The sequence below is a fragment of the Ambystoma mexicanum genome, chromosome 8 (genome assembly GCF_040938575.1).
Source record: "Ambystoma mexicanum isolate Mex_15411 chromosome 8, UKY_AmexF1_1, whole genome shotgun sequence".
NCBI classification, from domain to species: Eukaryota; Metazoa; Chordata; class Amphibia; order Caudata; family Ambystomatidae; genus Ambystoma; species Ambystoma mexicanum.
This window is the reverse complement of record NC_090929.1, coordinates 1,652,501,791-1,652,520,246: the sequence shown is the minus strand read 5'-3', so window position 1 is coordinate 1,652,520,246 and position 18,456 is coordinate 1,652,501,791. Positions and strand designations below refer to the sequence as shown.

The window sequence follows — 18,456 nt, the reverse complement described above, 5'->3', positions numbered from 1 at the left end:
CTCACATACACCATCTTGTCCTCCCCTCCAACTCCCAACCCTGTCCTATCTCTCTTTCACTCCCCTCCAAAACCACCCAAACCCCCACCTTCAACCCATACCCCCTTTTCTGAACCTCACCTTCCCCCATGTTCTGCCTCCACCAAAAGCCACTCCCCTAACCTCCAAATCACCCTCATCACCCACCACCCTCCGATCCATCCCAAGCACACCCCTCTGCTGCCTCTCTGATAGACCTCCTACCCATCACCTCCCCTCTCCTCTGCAAAAACACTGATACCTCCTCCCACTCCAAGACCTCACCTCACTATCAAACCGTACCTGCTTCTACTGCACCCTCATCAACACCAGATGTTTCTCCAAAAACAAACACAACATATTTTACTTTACCACTGATGAAAACCCAGACAGCCTCTTCATCACTGAAACCTGGTTCACCGTCCACTTGGAACCCATCGCACACGAGGCCTTCCCCACTTTGCTACACCCTGATCCTTCACAATAGGTGCATCAGAGCTGGAGGATTAGCCATCCTTCACAAACGACACCTCTCAGTCTTCGACACAGAGAAACAACCCTGCAACACTGGGAGCTAATCATTAGTAGTAAAAATGATACTCTCTCCCTCTGTCATCCACTACCTCTCAATCCTTTACAGACCTCCTGGCTCCTATAGAAACTTTGCAGACTCCCTAAGTGACTCTGGATCAGCCATCCTGACTTTGCACCCATCCCGTACCATATTAGGAGAGTTCAACATCTGGTTTTACATTCCCTCCAACCCTTTGACCCGTCCACTCATCGATAACACGGAAGCTCTGAACATGACCCGACTGCAAGTGATATCACATCCCACGCACATAACAGGTCAGACCCATGACACCTTATTCAGCTCCACAGACTTGATCTCCACCCTGCCACCTGTCCTCAAATCTGGACCAACTACTCTGCCATCTTCTTCTCCCTCCTGACCTCCTTCCTCTTCCCCTCTTTCCGCATCTCCCCAGCTCCTCCTCTTCCTCCCCTGTACCTCTCTGGAATAAAGTCATTATAATCCCCAACCCCTTCTATGCTCCCTCCCAGCCATAACACCCCATGAAGAACCTCCCTCTATTGAACTTTCCGACCAATGGCTCGCCAATGCACTCATTCCTCTCACACTGATGAGATACGCCCTGCAGAGGTCGAGCCCTGATCCCACATGGTACACACCCTCCCTCAAATCTCTTAAAACCCACCTACAGCACCCTTGCCGGGCCAACCCCATGCACAAACACAGAGCCACTCAGGTCAGACAGACGGGGGTCTATAGAAATGGAATTAGGAAAGCTAAAAGATCCTTATTCAGAAACCGAATCTCGAACTCCCGTAACCCTAGCAGGGAACTCCACAGGATCATCGATGAAGTCAAGACTTGAAGCCCCACCCGACTCCCAAACCTTCTGCGATGCCCTGTCAGACCACATTGCTATCGAAAGACACCACTCCATCACCAACAAAGAATCATCATCCTTTTCGCTTTCTTCTCCTTCTCATCCTGTCTCAGCCCTCCCCCGCCGGCCACTCTGCCGATCCTCTCCTCCTTCACTCACATTTCTCAGACTGAATTCCTAGAACTAGGATCCCAAAGCTGCCCCTCCAGTTCCCCTGGAAATCCCCGTCCCCCTTCACTCTTTAGGAACATCCTACCCGCAACGGGTATCACACTAAAAGGTTGAAAACGTGCCAATGTGGAGAATACGGCAAAAATTCACTGAGCGAAAATTTCGACTTTCAGAGGTGCATCAATTGTTCACCCCTGTATTTACTTCCATACAATGAAAGCAGCGCTGAACACCCTTTGCCATGTCAGTCTCACACAATTGAACAATGGCAGCAGGTGAGCTGCGCGGCACACCGTTTGCCATCTCAGTCTCACACAAGTGAACAATGGCAGCAGGTGAGCTGCGTGGCACACCGTTTGCCATCTCAGTCTCACACAAGTGAACAACGGTGGCAGGCAAGCTGCGCGGTACACCATTTGCCATGTCAGTCTTACACAAGTCAAGAATGGCGGCAGATGAGCTGTGCAGCACACTGCCATGTCAATCTCACACAAGTGAAGAATGGCGGGAAATGAGCTGTGCGGTACACCATTTGACATGTCACTTTCACACATGTGAACAATGGCAGCAGGTGAGCTGCGCGGCACACCGTTTGCCATGTCAGTCTCACACAAGTGAACAATGGCGGCAGGTGAGCTGCGCGGCACACCGTTTGCCATGTCAGTCTCACAAAAGTGAACAATCGTGGCAGGTGAGCTGTGCGACACACCGTTTGCCATGTCAGTCTCACACAAGTGAACAATCGTGGCAGGTGAGCTGCGTGACACACAGGTTGCCATGTCAGTCTAGCAAATGTGAACAATCATGGCAGGTGAGCTGCGCGACACACCGTTTGCCATGTCAGTCTCACACAAGTGAACAATCGTGGCCGGTGAGCTGCGTGACACAAAGTTTGCCATGTCAGTCTCACACAAGTGAACAATCGTGGCAGGTGAGCTGCGTGACACACAGGTTGCCATGTCAGTCTAGCAAATGTGAACAATCGTGGCAGGTGAGCTGCGCGGCACACCGTTTGCCATGTCAGTCTCACACAAGTGAACAATGGGGGCAGGTGAGCTGCGCGGCACACCGTTTGCCATGTCAGTCTCACACAAGTGAACAATCGTGGCAGGTGAGCTGCACGACACACCGTTTGCCATGTCAGTCTCACACAAGTGAACAATCGTGGCAGGTGAGCTGCGTGACACACCATTTGCCATGTCAGTCTTACACAAGTCAAGAATGGCGGCAGATGAGCTGTGCGGCACACTGCCATGTCAGTCTCACACAAGTGAAGAATGGCGGGAAATGAGCTGTGCGGTACACCATTTGCCATGTCAGTCTCACACAAGTGAACAATCGTGGCAGGTGAGCTGCGTGACACACAGTTTGCCATGTCAGTCTAGCAAATGTGAACGATGGCAGTTGAGCTGCGCGGTCAACGATCCGATAGCAAATGTCAATAATGAGGATATCTTCCAACTTTCATTCAAGATCAATATGAAAATACAGGTTTTCATCCATTTCTTTTACATATTTATCAGATATTTTAGTATGAACAAAACTTACTGTAAATATAGCTTTTCCAAGATTTCTGATGGTTTATTTTTGTATTTTATCACAAACAATTTTTCAACACTTTCAACCTATTAAGGTTTAATAATTGAAACATGTATTGAAGTAGAAAATTGGAAACAAAAAAAATGCTTAAATAAACATTATATTTTGCAGTTTTTAGTGCTGTTTTTCTATTTTTAAGAAGTCCCTAATGAATAACAAATGCAGCATTAAGGACAAGGCTTGCAATGTCATACTGTGAATTTGTGTGCGATTTCTCTTAATTTGTCATTCCTTTTGGCCCATTCAATTAATCTGTTTTGAACATTTGTGCCACTCACTTGTTACATCATTTTGATGTCTTGTATTTCATGCTCTGTTTTTAAGGCCTTCAAACATTTCCATACTGTTAGTTTATTGCCTCCTGTGGCCACATCTGGACTGTGGCGTCATCCTTCCATTCTTTGGTTTTGGTGATCCATCAGTTAGCGCATCATAACAGTTCCAGAAGTCCATTGCTATTTTCGGTTGTCGTCGGCCATATCTTGTTTGGCTCCCTACGCAGGTTTCTTCAGCATAGTTTAGGAAGTTGGTCAATTCCTTCTCATGAGCTTTAAAATACGTGCCTGTTATTATTGCTACGTGTAACATCGACCTACTTGACTATCTGGGTGTTACTTACACCAACTATGCTGATGACACGCAGATAGTCATCCCCATCACGGGGGACCACATGGTGGATTCTAAAGCCCTTAATGATGTCTATCAAGTCATCCAAGCCTGGATTGCCCAACATGGGCTATGTCTCAACGATGACAAGACAGAGCTTCTCATCCTAGGTCCCCAACATCGACTGAATAGACTTGATCCTTCTTTCAAAACCTTCAACATTGACGGCAACTCCATTAATGTCTCTAGCGACACCAAAACATTAGGAAGCTATCTTGACTCCACATTATCGCTCAATAGACAAACGAATGCTGTAATCTCTGCATCTGCTTACATATGTAAGCTCATCACAGCACGCCGCCCCTTTCTAAGTACCCCGAACTGCATTACTCTGGCCAGGACACTGGTTATGGCCAAACTTGAATATTGCAACGCTTTATATCTGGGGACTAACCAACACAACCTCAATAAACTCCTTCAGAGCAGCCCTTAACATCTCCGGATCCTCACACATCTCTGAAACAAGGAGAAGTTTACACTGGCTCTCAGTAGCACAAAGAATATCACTGAAATCTCTCGCCCTCACTCACAAATGTTTGAACAATCAGGCCCCCATCTACCTACCCTCCTGATTCTCTCAATACATGCCTACACGGATACTCAGATCAGCCCAAGCACACTGCGTGTCCATCCCCAGATACAAACTGCAGAAAGCAGGCGGTGCAAGTTTTCCAGTCCTTGCTTCCAAACTCTGGAACTCGCTTCCATTAGCTATTAGGTCCGGATCCTCTCCTTCCTTATTCAAACAAAAAGCCAAATGCTGGTTGATCACCTCACAAGATTAAACTCCTCACCACCATCGCTTCAGTATTACAGTAGGCAAATCTCTTTTGCGTCTGTAGTTACCTACTCTATGTCGATTGTTTATAATGATGTATATTGTGTATATTGAGTATTGTGTATATAGTGTATATCTTGCCTTCAAGCCTTTCTGTAATTCTAATCTACATCCCTGCCTTTTGTGTGCACAGCTCTGTGTGATCATATGTAACTCCACAATGTAACTGTCTTCTCTGTACCACTGCTTACTTGTACTAAGACTTGCGCTCCAGATACATAGTCAAGCATCACTTCGGTGGACACCAGACACTTACTTGCACACATTCGCCTCCATACAGCAGTAATACAGGAAGCACAACATCTCTGCCATCAGAATGAAGCGACAATCTATGACAGAATTCGGCCTAGCTGGACACATAACTAGCCTCTTGAACTCGCACACTCTTGACCATCCCCAACATCCTATCCACATGCATGACCATCAAGGGTAGCTTACTGGGAAACAGCCAGCTCATGTAACTCCCGATCTCGGCCTAATATGCACACCCATATTATTCCTTCTGAGAAATCTCATACCTTGGACTCTGGCCCCCCCAAGGACATTCACCCCCACAAGCGCATTGAGGCCATGCTAATGGGATAAAAGCACTATATAAATGACAAACTGCTAGTACTACTTTTGTGTAGGCATGGGAAAGGCACTCACAAGGCACTGCCATAGTGGTATTAACTGGCTATTTATGGTAGCACATGCACAATTATTAGAGTCCTGGCCATATAATAGCAGTGCCTGGCAAATCCCTGATACATAGACAAGCCAAATCTGTTGGCTTTGCCAGTGCTGGATTTTAACAGGACTTCAGTGAAGGATACACATAGTGCTTATAAAGCGAGTGGTTGTATGCAGGTCTGGTTAAGACATTTGTATTACACCAGTATCACCTTTACAGCTACAATTAAGGCATTAACTTTCAGAAAGTACTTTAAAAGACTTTGGGCCTCATCACGACTTGGGCGGTAGCGGTAACGCTATTAGCGCGGGCGGTATTAGCCCTACCGCCGAACTCCCCGGCGCTAATAGCGCCGGATCACGAGTTCGGCAGTAATGTCAATCCCCATTCCCCATTGAGCCCATTCGGGAATGCCCCATTCCCCATTGGGCTCAATGGGGAAATTCCCGCGCTAATACCGCCGGCGGGAAATCCCGCCAGCGGTAATAGCGCGAACTTTCGGCGGATTTCCCCCCAGCTCAGAGCTGGGGAGAAATCCGCCAAAGTCCTGCTTTGGCTGACCCTTAAATCTGGCGGTAATAGCGCTACCGCCGGATTTAAGGGTTACCGCCAAAGTCGTGATGAGGCCCTTTGAGCTCAAAGTTTGATTGTAAGGTTTGATAAACCGAGCTCAAAGACATCCCAGCAGGATGTGTTTTGGGTGGGGAGGGGGCAGGGAGTGGGTGGGAATGGCCATAGGGAGTAACATGGACATGGGCAGTCAATTGGTGGGAAAATAACCAAACAACACCTCCAAGTTCCCTCCTCATATACCATTTCACCCTTGCTGTACTCTAATGCAACAGTTTCAGCTTACAGGTGGCGCTAAATTACCACCTAAGAGCAAAACTAAAAGTGAATCAGATGTAATAATAGACAAGCAGAAAGTGGGCACCAATGCCATGTATGACAAACCCAGAACAGATGCCATAGGAGACAAGCAGGAGGCAGGCAACAATGTCACAATAGAGACAAGCAGAAAGTGGGCATCAATGCCATATATGACAACCCCAGAACGGATATTATAGGAGGCAGGCAAGGGTGCCACAAGAGGGTCAAGCGGGCAATGGCATCGCAAGAGACAAACAGGCAATGGTCTCACAACAGAGACAAGCAGGAAGTAGGCAATGGCATCGCAAGAGACAAGAAGGACATGGCCAACGGCATGGGTGCCAACGTTTGATGTTTTGTGGCAGGGCAGAAACAAATTTCTATTTTTTGCTACAGGGGCAGACATTTGCTCTCGGAGCAAAGCGAGGGAATGAACCTATCCCCAGTTACAAACAACACAATTTACAGCACATTTAGCAGAAGGAATTGGTAAAAAGTGAAGCATTTACAATCCGCTCCTGACATATACATCTGAAAACGGTCACCTAACCTGCTGAGCTGTCTTTGCAGCATTCTGCTTTTTGTATTTCCTACTCCTCCCATGCCTGACCTGCCTCCCAATCAAGGCCAAGGTAACAATGAGGCGACCTTCTCACTTTTAAGTGAGCAGGACTTGCTAATTTTGCAAGATGCGTGCTAACACTTTACCAAGCCAGAGCACATCAGGAGCGGGACCAGAATCTCCGCCTTCCCACCTGATTTAGAAGAACAGGCCACTGAATGTTTTTTTTTTATTGTTGTTTTTTTTATTAACCTTTTGGTGTACGTTGCAGAATTCACACAAGGGCAAAATGAAACTTCTGCCATCGCTGTTCAGGGAGACAGGAGGCAAGCATACCCTTTGCCTCACCTCCACATCTCAAGTATTCAGCAGTGAAAGAGCAGTGGTGCTGGAGGCGGATAGTAGGGTGTCAGCGGGAGGCTGGCGGGTGCACCGGGCACCTGGGGCAACCAGGAGGTCAGCAGCCCCCCAACCCCACCCCCGGCTCTGCCACTGGTACTCAGTGTCTAGTCGAAACAGTGTCACGAAAGAGACCAGTAGGAATTAGGCAATCATATTAGAGGAGCGCACACAGGAAGTAGGCAATGATGTCACACACGAGGCAAACAGGCAAATGACACCGAGAAAGTAGCCAACAATGTCACGAGGGAGACATGCATGAAGGCATTGACGTCAGAAGAGGCAAGATGGCAGCTGGCAACCCACTCAAAAGAGGCAAGCTAGAAGTCAAGATTGTTGCCACAAGGGACAAGCACAATGTGGATATTGACGAAATAAGGGCTAACCAGGACGGGGTAATGCAAGAAAGGCTTGAGAAGTCACAGATAAGAACCAAGACAAGCAGGGGGTGGGCTCGGAGTAGGGAGGGGTGGGGTCAGGTCAGGTGAAGCACAAGACAAGCAGGGGTTGACCTCCGAGTAGGGAAGGGTGGGCTCGGGTGAGGCATGAGATGAGCAAGGGTTGGCCTCCGAGTAGGGTGGAGTGAGGCTTGAGACAAGCAGGGGTTGGCCTCCGAGTAGGGAAGGGTGAGGCTTGAGACAAGCAGTGGCTGGCCTCCGAGTAGGGAGGAGTGAGGCTTGAGACAAGCAGGGGTTGGCCTCCGAGTAGGGAGGTGTGAGGCTTGAGACAAGCAGGGGCTGGGCTCAGAATTGGGAGGGGCTGGGTTCAGGTGAGGCATGAGACAAGCACGGTTTGCCCCCTAATGCACAGGTGAGAAGCAGGGCTTTGGCAAACAGGCACAGGTGTCTGAGACCGGTAGGAGCAGGTACTGATGTTACCCGGCTCTGTGGGGGCACCAGGCGATTTGTGGAATGTACTCGGGTCGAATAGTTGCACGTATATTCCTTGGCCTGGTTTATTGCTCTCTTAATAATACACCCATTCACTTTGTTGCAACCTGTTCGAAATAATCGATCCTGTGGGATTAGCTAAATAAAGCGAGGCTTGGGCTATGCAAGCCTGGCTCATCCAATTGGGTGGGCATCTGTTTTTTAAATGCATATGTTGTGGACTGTCAGAGGTCAGTAGGTGCAAGTTAAATGGGCCATTGGTGTGCCATTCAAGCAATCAAGTTTGGGAGGTCTCCAAATGGCAAATCTCTAGGAGACCACACCCGAGCCCAGGCAGCTGGCATGGGCTTTGTTCGATGCCACCAACCACAGCATTCCCCTCTAGCACCCTAGTCAAAGGGAGGATGTGTAATGGGCATGCAGGTGTGGTCCTCCTGTAATAAAGAACAAATAAAAACTAACAATGATGTGGCCTAGTTTTTACTGATGGCATTGTACATGCAGCATGTTAGCATCTGCTTGGTGTGCCCACCACTAAGATTTCAAAGGCAGAGACAGCCACGAGTGACCTGTACTGGCAGATATATATAGATAACTCTGCATTGCAGAAGTCAATGCTACATTGGCATGCAATGCTCTATAGCACATCACGTGCGGTCCCAAATACACATAGGCAGTTTTAAAGCAGTGACAATCCAACCTACACACATTTGATGGGACATTATCCCCACCCTGATATAGTTAGTGTGGGTTCTGCCTCTCCAAGGATTTAGCTCCACCCACTTTTTATTGACACTTTTGCTCCACCCAAGGTAATCATCACAGAGTGGTAGTGTGATAGGCAGAGCTTTAAGTGGGCCAGGGCCAGCCAGGGCCAAGCCCAGGCAGTCTCCAAAAACTGAGGGCCCCGTCTCACTATGCTGCAGCGGGTCATTATCCCGCCAAAGCCGGAGCTGCGACCGGAGATGAGCCCGCCACCATGATTGAAAAAGGCAGCTGTGACTGACAGAAGTGCCAGCCAGCGTTGCCCAAACTGTTTGGCTGGCTGGCACTTCTGTCAGTCAGAGCTGCCTACAGGAAACACTGCCGCATCTACAAACTGTACCTTCCTCTACTGACCCCTCAAGAGGGGTCAGGAGACAAAGTTACAGTCCATTCGCTGCCTGTGGGCAGAATCATGCCCGCTCCCTCGGCGAACCTGGGGGCTGTGCGCTGCAGATTCGATCACAGAGCCCAAGATTGAACAGACCCGGTTTATTTATTTATGCATTGTTTGTCGGATACGTGCATCCCTCAAACTGCATAAATAAATAAATAAATTGGGTCGTGGTCTGTTCCCGCTCTGCGCACAACGTGGTTAATTTATTTATTCATGCATTGTTTGTTGGATACGCGTATCCGACAAACAATGCATAAATACATGAATAAACCATGTCCTTTCAAGGAGCAAAATGAAAAGTGGTGAAAACAAGCAACGCAAAGGGGGTAACTACGTAGAGAGGAAGATAAAAGAGGAAAGGAAACTGGGAAGGAGAGAAAAGAGCAGATTGATGAAAAAGAGAGATAAGTAGGGAAAAGCTGTGGTAGAGGTGTTTGCAGGTGTATCCGATAAACACTGCATAAATAAATAATCCTGGTTGTGCACTGGATACAGGACCCGGTTTATTTATTTATGCAGTGTGTGCTGGGTGGACAGGCTGGCTTATCTATTTCATTTGTACCAAGCAGACGGTGTTGCAATATGCACTTATATAGGCCAGACCATTTTTACATGTTCGTCTTTAGGCCACGGCCATCAAGTCTTAGATCATACCCAGCATGCAAGCCACGGCCATGAATGAGGGCCCCCCTCAATTTCATACCCCACTTAAAGCACTGGTGATAGGATAGCGAGATTTACCAATCAAACGCAAATGCTGCATACAGTGTGAAATCCTGCCCGTTGATAGCTCAACATGTGCCCGGAAACTTATACTCGACATACCCTGTGTGAATCCTGCAGTGGCTGGGTCTGTGGGACTGTAGCCATTCAAGGCGGTTTTGCTGCCCAGGTCAATCATCTGGTGGAGGCGGAGCTTCCTGCAGTAGATGGACGCGCCCTCGGGCTCCAGGGCAATGATCAGCTGCTCCGGGTTGACAGGCGAAGCCATACCAGCCTGTGTGCAACAAAGCAGAGAAGCAGAACAACACGGGTTAGCAGACGCGTAAGATGAGAGAAGTCATCGTCACTTGAAGGGGTTCTCAAGTGGCCCTCATTTGGAGGGTTCTATAGTTGGCAATCGTTATCTTAAATATAGATGACATCACTGTACATTCCATAGCATTCAATTATTCTAATGCATTTTATTGGACATTTCCTGAGGAACAACAATTTATGTAGAGCTACTTTAACTACTGGTGCCACTCCTCCTCCTAGTACCATTACTAATAACATTGCTACTAGCATTACAAATAACACAAGTTATAATAATAATGACATTCTTGCATGTGTAATACATTTTCTTTTGTTTTTCAGCTCTAATTCGCCATGTTCAGATAAGTTGTGAGAAACCAGAATTTGTCTCGCACACTAGTCCCAGAGGATCTGACATCCAGGTGGCCAGGACACGGCCACCGCTTTTGGATCCAGTGCCTGGGGGTGGACCAGTGCTGGAGGATCATCTGGGTGAGGGGGTCTTTGGGGAGTGGGACGCTGGATGGTGGGACGCAGTATCCTCTTCCCTATAATACCATTACCCCCATCCTACCAGGTAGGATACTTAGGAACTCTACCCCCAACCCACTCACAACACAAACACTTTCACACGGACAGCCCGCTATGGGAGAAAACAGACTAACAACCGAGCCGCATACCCGACATGTTCTAATGCATTGGTCAGACAAGGTCAGGCAATTAGATGACAGCCGCCGTGGTACCGTCCTTGGCTCCGAGAACAAAGCAACATCAGTGAAATCAACACAGCCAGTAAGTTGGGGAGACCAATACAAGACCTGTCTGTTGAAGCCAAGGTTGCAAGCAGCACCATTGTATGGCAAAAGCTGGGACGAACATTGTGAACATGCATGTAATAAGAGACACAAGTAAAGTTGAACTGCTGATGAGTGATTGAACTTTAAAAACAAGAAACAATCGCTTTAACAGAGTGGGTGCTCAATCGAAGGTCTGTTTAAAGTATCCAGCTGAGAAGTGACAAAAGTTAACCTCACGTTATACCAAGAAGAGAATTAGTAATTGTGTATGGAAGTGGTCTTGCGACGGGTTGAGCAAAATCCTTCGCACGGTGGAAAGTCTTCGATTTTGATGAAGTAAAGAAGGTTTGGAAAAGTATATAAATTTGATCCGAGCCCGATGGAGGGAGACCAATTGAAGGTTTTTGTGTTAAAGTGGATCTGAGCCCGGCAGAGGGGTACCCGGGGTGAATAGAAAATTGCCTGAGAAGTTGTATATGTGAAATGCTAAGAAGAAAGCAACTTTAATGTTTGTCCTGTTACACCAGGCCCTCTGAAATAAGAGACTTTGAATGACAAAGAGACTTTGGCACAGAAGGCCCTGATGTTGAAGTTTTTAACTGCATCCTCGTGCTAGAGAAGCCAGAAAGTGTGTTAATCTCGAATGTGCCGCCTTGTCCTGTGCTGAAAACATGGAGAAGGGAAGCCAACGGCTTGAATATCCTGGCATAACATTCCTTGAACACTTTTCTTTGTTTCGTGCACTATTTGTATTTAGAATTAAGGATTGGCAATAGGTTTATTAGTATATGCCCTTATGTTGGCAGACTCTACTAGGATTGCGTTATCTGATAGTTGTAGCTTGCTCCCATCTTTAGTTTTGGGATTAGACAGGCATTTTCCAACCCAATTGAAGTTTAATAAACACCCTTGAACTGTGATCACTTGTGTCTGTCTTACTGTTGGATACTATGCCTTCCTTACAGTTGTCGGTGGAATTCATGATGACTTTTAAAAGCTCTTGATAAGAAAACTAGCAGTTTTGTTTAATTTACTGTTCGATTTAAGAAGAAACAAGATTATTGTCTTGTGGACACAATTATTTTAATAGCTCAACCAACCAAAGACCCTGCAATGGGCAACAGATTAGAGACCTAGTGAATGAGCAATGTGGAATGAAGCGGCTATTATAAAATTAACTGGCAACAAGCTTTGAACATTAGCTTCATAAGCTAATCAATAGGACCAGGATGGCTTAAGTAATGCACTATTATCTGACCCTCAACTAAACTAGGGTGCAGAGTATGATGCATATTAGAGAAAGAAGACAAACACGGAATTTGGCAAAAGTTGTATGCCAAAAAGGCATTCAATTGTGTAGAATGGGACTTGTAAGAAACCTTGGGGTATTCCCCCATTAAGACCCTTAGTATCCTCTATTCAGGTGGCCAGGGGAGGGCCATTGATCTTGGATCACAATGCTGTGGAGGACGACTGAGGGACAATCGGGACAATCACCTGGGTAGGGGAATCTGGGGTCGCCTTTGTGGGAATGTCCCGGGCGAGACGCAGTATTCTGATGGAGCAACAGAAGAGGAGAAGGAAGTCCTGGATGCCTTCATGGGATTCGTTGATTCCTGTCCCCCTAATCCAGGTCTCATTTTCCCTAAATCAGATCCCGTTATTAATGACCCAAGGGGGAGGGGGGCAATTGCCAAAGTTGGGGAAAGAAGAGAAACCAACTAAAACCAAGCCAGGAGTTGGATGTCAATATCCTGTCATCCACTACCAATTTAAGCCACAGGGAACACCATCAAAACCCAGGCATGTATCATCAACCATCAGAAATATGGCAGGGGGCAACCATCCCCTGAGGGAAAGCCAGACTAAAGGATTTATCTATGCCCATTGTCGATTCCCTGATATAACAGGGGGAAAGAGATCTATCCTCCAAAACCCTTCCACCACCCCCTCCCAATTCCAACAAATACGAGGATGAGTAGTGAAGATCTCCTATAGGAATTACATGGGGAGTGTAAGGGAAATCGGTTGTAGAAAGTACTTAAGTTGTCTCACTGATAGAGTCAGGCATTTACTAATTAACACTCACACCTGACTCCACGTGACTGTTTTTTCAACTATAAAAGGTGTGGTTCTACCCAGGTGAGAGCGAGATTGGGATGTTGTTTGGACCAGAAAAGCCAAGGAGCAGAGAGCAGCAAGATCAACGGCCCAGAGGAGAACAGCATGTCGAGACGCTGGCCCAGTGTTTGTGAGGGTCTGCAGCGTGGCTAGGGAGTCGTGTCTCCACTGAGCTGGAGCGAAGCACACTGCACACTGCAGTCAGAACATTGCTTGTTCCCTTGAGAACTGTGTCGGCCCCAAGGTTGTCTGAGGGGCAGGTGGTGAGACCCTGATCTCAGGCCCACACAACCAGAAGAGACCGCATGTCACTGGTGAGTCTCGTGAAAGTAAGAGAAGGAAAGAGATTCTGGAGTATGCGGCTGACTGAAGCGGAGTGTGTGAAAGGAAGGCATAAAGTGGCACAGAATGGAAAAGAGGAAAGCAAGGATAAGAAACTAGTAAAGCAATATAAATTGAAAGAAGTGTGACAAGATCGAGAAAGTAAGAGAAAGCAAGGAAAGCAGAGCGCGCGGGGGGCACAAAGTGAAACAACTGTAATAAAGAGGGTATTAGCGACCCTGCAGAATGTAAAATGTGCAGGGAGGAAGTTAATAAAGGTGCCAGTGGGCATTAGAAGAGAAGGAAAGAAAGGTGCCAGTGGGCATGAGTAAAGAAGTCAAGAAAACAGAGGGGGAAGAAGAAGGGGTGCAGAAAGCCCCTGAAGGTAAAGAGTTAAGAGCAAGAAATAAAAGGGGGTTAAAGCTCACGGTGGTCGCGCCTAGGAGGAGCACAGAACCTGGCATTTTCGAAAGTCTCTAATGCTGCCCCTTGAAAGAACTGTATATGAAAGAAAGTTACATCCTGTCAAACTGAACTAGTGTTTTGCAAACCAAGAGGGGCCTGAACTTGGGGAAGGCAACCCTGAGAGGCCTAAGAGCTGAACTTGTATTTGGACTTTGAATTGGCCCATGTCTGGGGAAGGTAACCCTAAGCTGCCTATCAAAGTGGAATCTTGATTATTTGGTGTTATCGGAGGAATTGAAGTTTGAAGAAGGGAACCCTAAGACATTAAGAACATTGGCATTGCTTGAACTGTGAAGGTCCTATGGACAGTCCCTTTTGATTGAGCCCATTCTTTTTTAAGCTGACCAACCTTCAAAAGGTGAGAAGACCACCTGAAACCAATCCTGGTTTCCTATTTTTGTTGAACCACCACTTTTTGCTTTTGCAAGACTTCCTAACACATTTTTGTCAAAGAGTAAGGATGAGCATAGGTTTAGACACAGACAGATTTTTATTTTGGACTTCCAGACTTCGACGGCCTTTAGAAACATCAGTTAAGGGAAACATCCCTTTAGTGTTAGGGCCAGTTTATTTTATTTATTTTGCATTTTTAAAGCACTCACACAGCCCGCAGGCATCGAGGCGCTGTCACAGGAATTGTTCCTTTTTTAATAGATTTTTTTCCATCTTAGTTGCGTATTTATAATGCGCTTAAACACCCAGAGGTTTCTAAGCGCGGACCCGGGGATTTAACCTGTGATGCTTAGTGACACCTTGCTTCCAATGAGGGCACGTTGAGCGCACTTTGCCACTGAGCTATCCTCCCAGTGGTATTACACCAACCCAGAAACTTTAGTAAATAAACTTTTTGAAATGATTATCCTCGAGTCCGTCTCTCCTGATACCGTGCCTGTCTCACAGACTGCACAACACAAACCTTGAAAAGGCACTGACTGGGTGACTATTCGATTTCCCGACTTAGAATAATATTCAAATTTCAATAAAAAATGCATATTAACACATGAAGTGGGTTTCTGGGCTGGACATTGTACTTTTGACTAATGTTTCTGTCATGCACCAGCCCTGGAAATTCATGTATAGGTGGAAATACCACTAACATGGTTCTGATTGTTCCAGGTTGAAGGTCTAGTGTTTTTCCAACATGGCCGCCGGGAACTATAAACAACGATGCAAACTGGCGCTTAGCGCGTTGTATCGACTTCGTTACGTTCGCTGCCAGTTTCGTTTCCAGAGGCGACTTGCAGTTCAGAGCTAATTCTCTCCCTGTCTCCCTTCTCTGTATGTATTTCACCCTTATTCCCTCACGTGGGTGTTTTCAGGTTAAGGTAAGGTAGCGATTGGTTCTGTTTCTCTATTCGTTCATACACATAGCGCTGACCTCTCTTTGTGTCTGCCGCTATTTCCCTATATGTGTCTACATCGGCTATCTCTCTCAGCCTTTTCTCTTTACTTTACCGACGTCCACTGTATCGGAAGTCTTACCTTATTCTATTTCTTCCCCGTTATCTTTTTCTTACCTATTTCTTTCTTTTGTGGAAACTACTGGACTCTGATTTCTATATTTAACCCATCATTAACTCCATCGGAGGAATTGTTGGAGAAATTGTGTACTGTTTCCAAGGACAATTGAAAGATACTTTCAAACAAGCACTCACCGCATCTACAGACGGACAGTTACGATCTCTCAGGGTTTTTTGCCTTTGGGCTTTTTTCCCAGCACGAAGGGCGTGCTCCTCGGGTTTCCCCAAGATCTGTAAAACACCCAGATCAAGGTGGCCACCGAGGGAGCGCGTCCTTACTTACGTCAGAAAAAGGAGAAGAAGTCAGGAGAAAGCGTAAGAACTAGGAAGAAGACAGAAGCATTAAGGTTGGAGGAGATACAAGAAGACCCAGGTGAGGAGGAGAAAGGGGTAGAGGAATCCAGTTTTGACAGTATACAACGCCTAATCAAACCTATGGCGTCTCCGGAACAGATACAGGAGATGTGCAACGCCATACAAGGACTCAGAGTGGAGATGCAAACCCTACATGCTGAGAACCTTCTACTTCGTCAACAGGCTGCAGCTAGAACAGAGAGTAGAGATGATCTACCACCTATGCCATTCTCATATGGTAAATATGAAGGAAACCCCAAGACAATAAAGGAGTTCCTAGATGCCTGTGCAGTATATTTTTCCTTCAGACCTAGAGCTTTCGAGTCTGAAAGAACTCGGATAGGATTTATCATTGCTAACTTAGCGGGTAGTGCTCTGGCCTGGGCGACCCCCCTGGTCACTAACCAGGATCCTTTGGTTAATGATTACGCTGTATTCATACAGGGCTTCAAAGACCGTTTTGAACGTCCGGAGGTCCAGTATACCAAATACGAAGCTTTCCTCGATGTAAGGCAGGGAAATCAGGACCTTCAAGCTTACATTGCGCAATTCCAGAGTCTAGCAGTATCCGCTGGTTGGCCAGATACAGCACAACAAACAATCTTCAGAAGGGGATTGAACGAAGAAATGAAGGACGAATTGGCCCGCGTAGCTCGTCCCAACAGCTTTCGTGAACTAGTTACCCTCTCCCTCCAGATCGAATTTCGGATCCAAGAGCGACGTTTGGAGAGAAGGAGAGGAAGAGGCTATGTCCAAAGGTATAGTCCTCCACAAGGAAGAAGAGAGCGCCCAACCCTAGAGGAACCGATGCAGATAGGATCTACCAGAGGACCCTTAACCAGGATTGAAAGGAAGAGAAGACAAGAACTGAACCTCTGTATGTACTGTGGATCCTCTAGACACAGCCTCAAGGACTGTACTGAAATTCCCTCCAGAAGACAGGGAAACGACAGACCCCAGGTCTATGCAAGGGAGATCGTGGGGACAACGGCTCAAACCCTTGCAATCTTACCAGATTCAGTCAGGAAGGAATAGAAGACAACCGTTTAATGGTATTTCAGGTCTTGTTTTCCTACAACTTGAAACAGAATATCCCTGTACTAGCCATGCTAGATTGTGGAGCTGCGGGAAATTTCATTGATGTCAACTGGGCCCAAGAAAACCAAATTCCACTCCAAAAGAAGACAACCCCTCTCCCAGTTGAAGGTGTAGATGGACGTCCTTTATCTTCCGGAGTTATTACGATGGAAACGGTTCCTATCTCATTGGGAATGGGACACCACACGGAGAACCTTAGCTTTGATGTCATCAGAGCGGCACATTTCCCTCTGATACTAGGTATCTCCTGGTTACGACGTCATAACCCCACAATAGATTGGACAGCTAACAAACTCAGCTTTGATTCTGAATATTGCGGAGAACATTGCATGAAGGGACTCCAGGTTGAAGTCCAAGCTAGCGTTTTCAAAGGACTATCCCACATTTCTGTTTCCTCTATCCCCGTACATTACCAGACTTTTTCTAAGGTGTTTGAAGATATAAACCCTAGACTCCTCCCACCTCACCGAAAAGAAGATTGTAGCATAGACCTCAAGGAGGAGGTCTCTCTTCCATTTGGACGGATGTACCCTTTGTCCTTAGCAGAAAAGGCTACTCTGAAAGAGTATTTAGATACCAACTTGGAGAACGGACTGATCCGACCATCAAGGTCTTCAGGAGGAGCATCATTGTTCTTTATATCTAAAAAGGACTCAAAGGAGTTACGCCCATGTATCGATTACAGGGGTTTAAATAGCCTGACTATCCGTGACAGATACCCAATGCCCCTTATCCGAGATATTCTCGAGGCTGTCCAGAATTCCAGAGTATTCACCAAAATCGACCTAAGAGGGGCCTACCATTTGTTAAGGATTAAAAGAGGGGATGAGTGGAAGACTGCATTCAGAACACCAATGGGGTTATTCGAATACTGCGTGATGCCATTTGGATTAGTGAACGCCCCGGCGATATTTCAGAGATTTGTGGACAAGATCTTTGCAGATCTTCTATATACATCTGTCGTAGTATATCTGGATGATATACTGATCTTCTCACCATCCTTGGAAGAACATCGAATTCAGGTTAATAGGGTTCTACAGAGACTACTAGAGAATCACCTCTTTGCTAAACCAGAGAAGTGCGTCTTCGACGCTTCCGAAGTCTCATACCTCGGTTTTATTTTGGCCGCCAATGGGGTACGAATGGATCCTAACAAGATCCGGGCAATAGACCGATGGCCAGATCCTTCTTCTGTTAAGGAAATTCAACGCTTCCTTGGTCTGGCAAATTTTTATCGTCGGTTTATCCCTAATTTTTCAGACCTGGTTTTGCCCTTAACCTCACTCCTTAAAAAGGGAGTAGTTTTTCACTGGGATACAGAAGCACAGGAGGCATTCAAGAACCTCAAGAAACGCTTCACTTCTGCTCCAGTTTTGTTACAACCTGATCAGACTAAACCATTTGTCCTGGAGACAGACGCCTCCGGAGGTGCCTTGGGGGCAGTATTATTACAGGAGAATCAAGAAGGGGAAGAACACCCCATAGCTTACTACTCCCGCACCCTGA

At 46.7% G+C, this 18,456-nt stretch overlaps 1 protein-coding gene across 1 annotated transcript in view; it reads right to left on the bottom strand.

The window, feature by feature from the left end:
- Positions 1-18,456, bottom strand: part of HSPA12A (heat shock protein family A (Hsp70) member 12A) — a 392,947-nt gene that overhangs the window by 54,113 nt on the left and 320,378 nt on the right. The window contains exon 7 of the mRNA XM_069611919.1: positions 10,086-10,257. Coding sequence (XP_069468020.1) covers positions 10,086-10,257 — 172 coding nt within the window. The remainder of the gene's footprint in view (positions 1-10,085; positions 10,258-18,456) is intronic.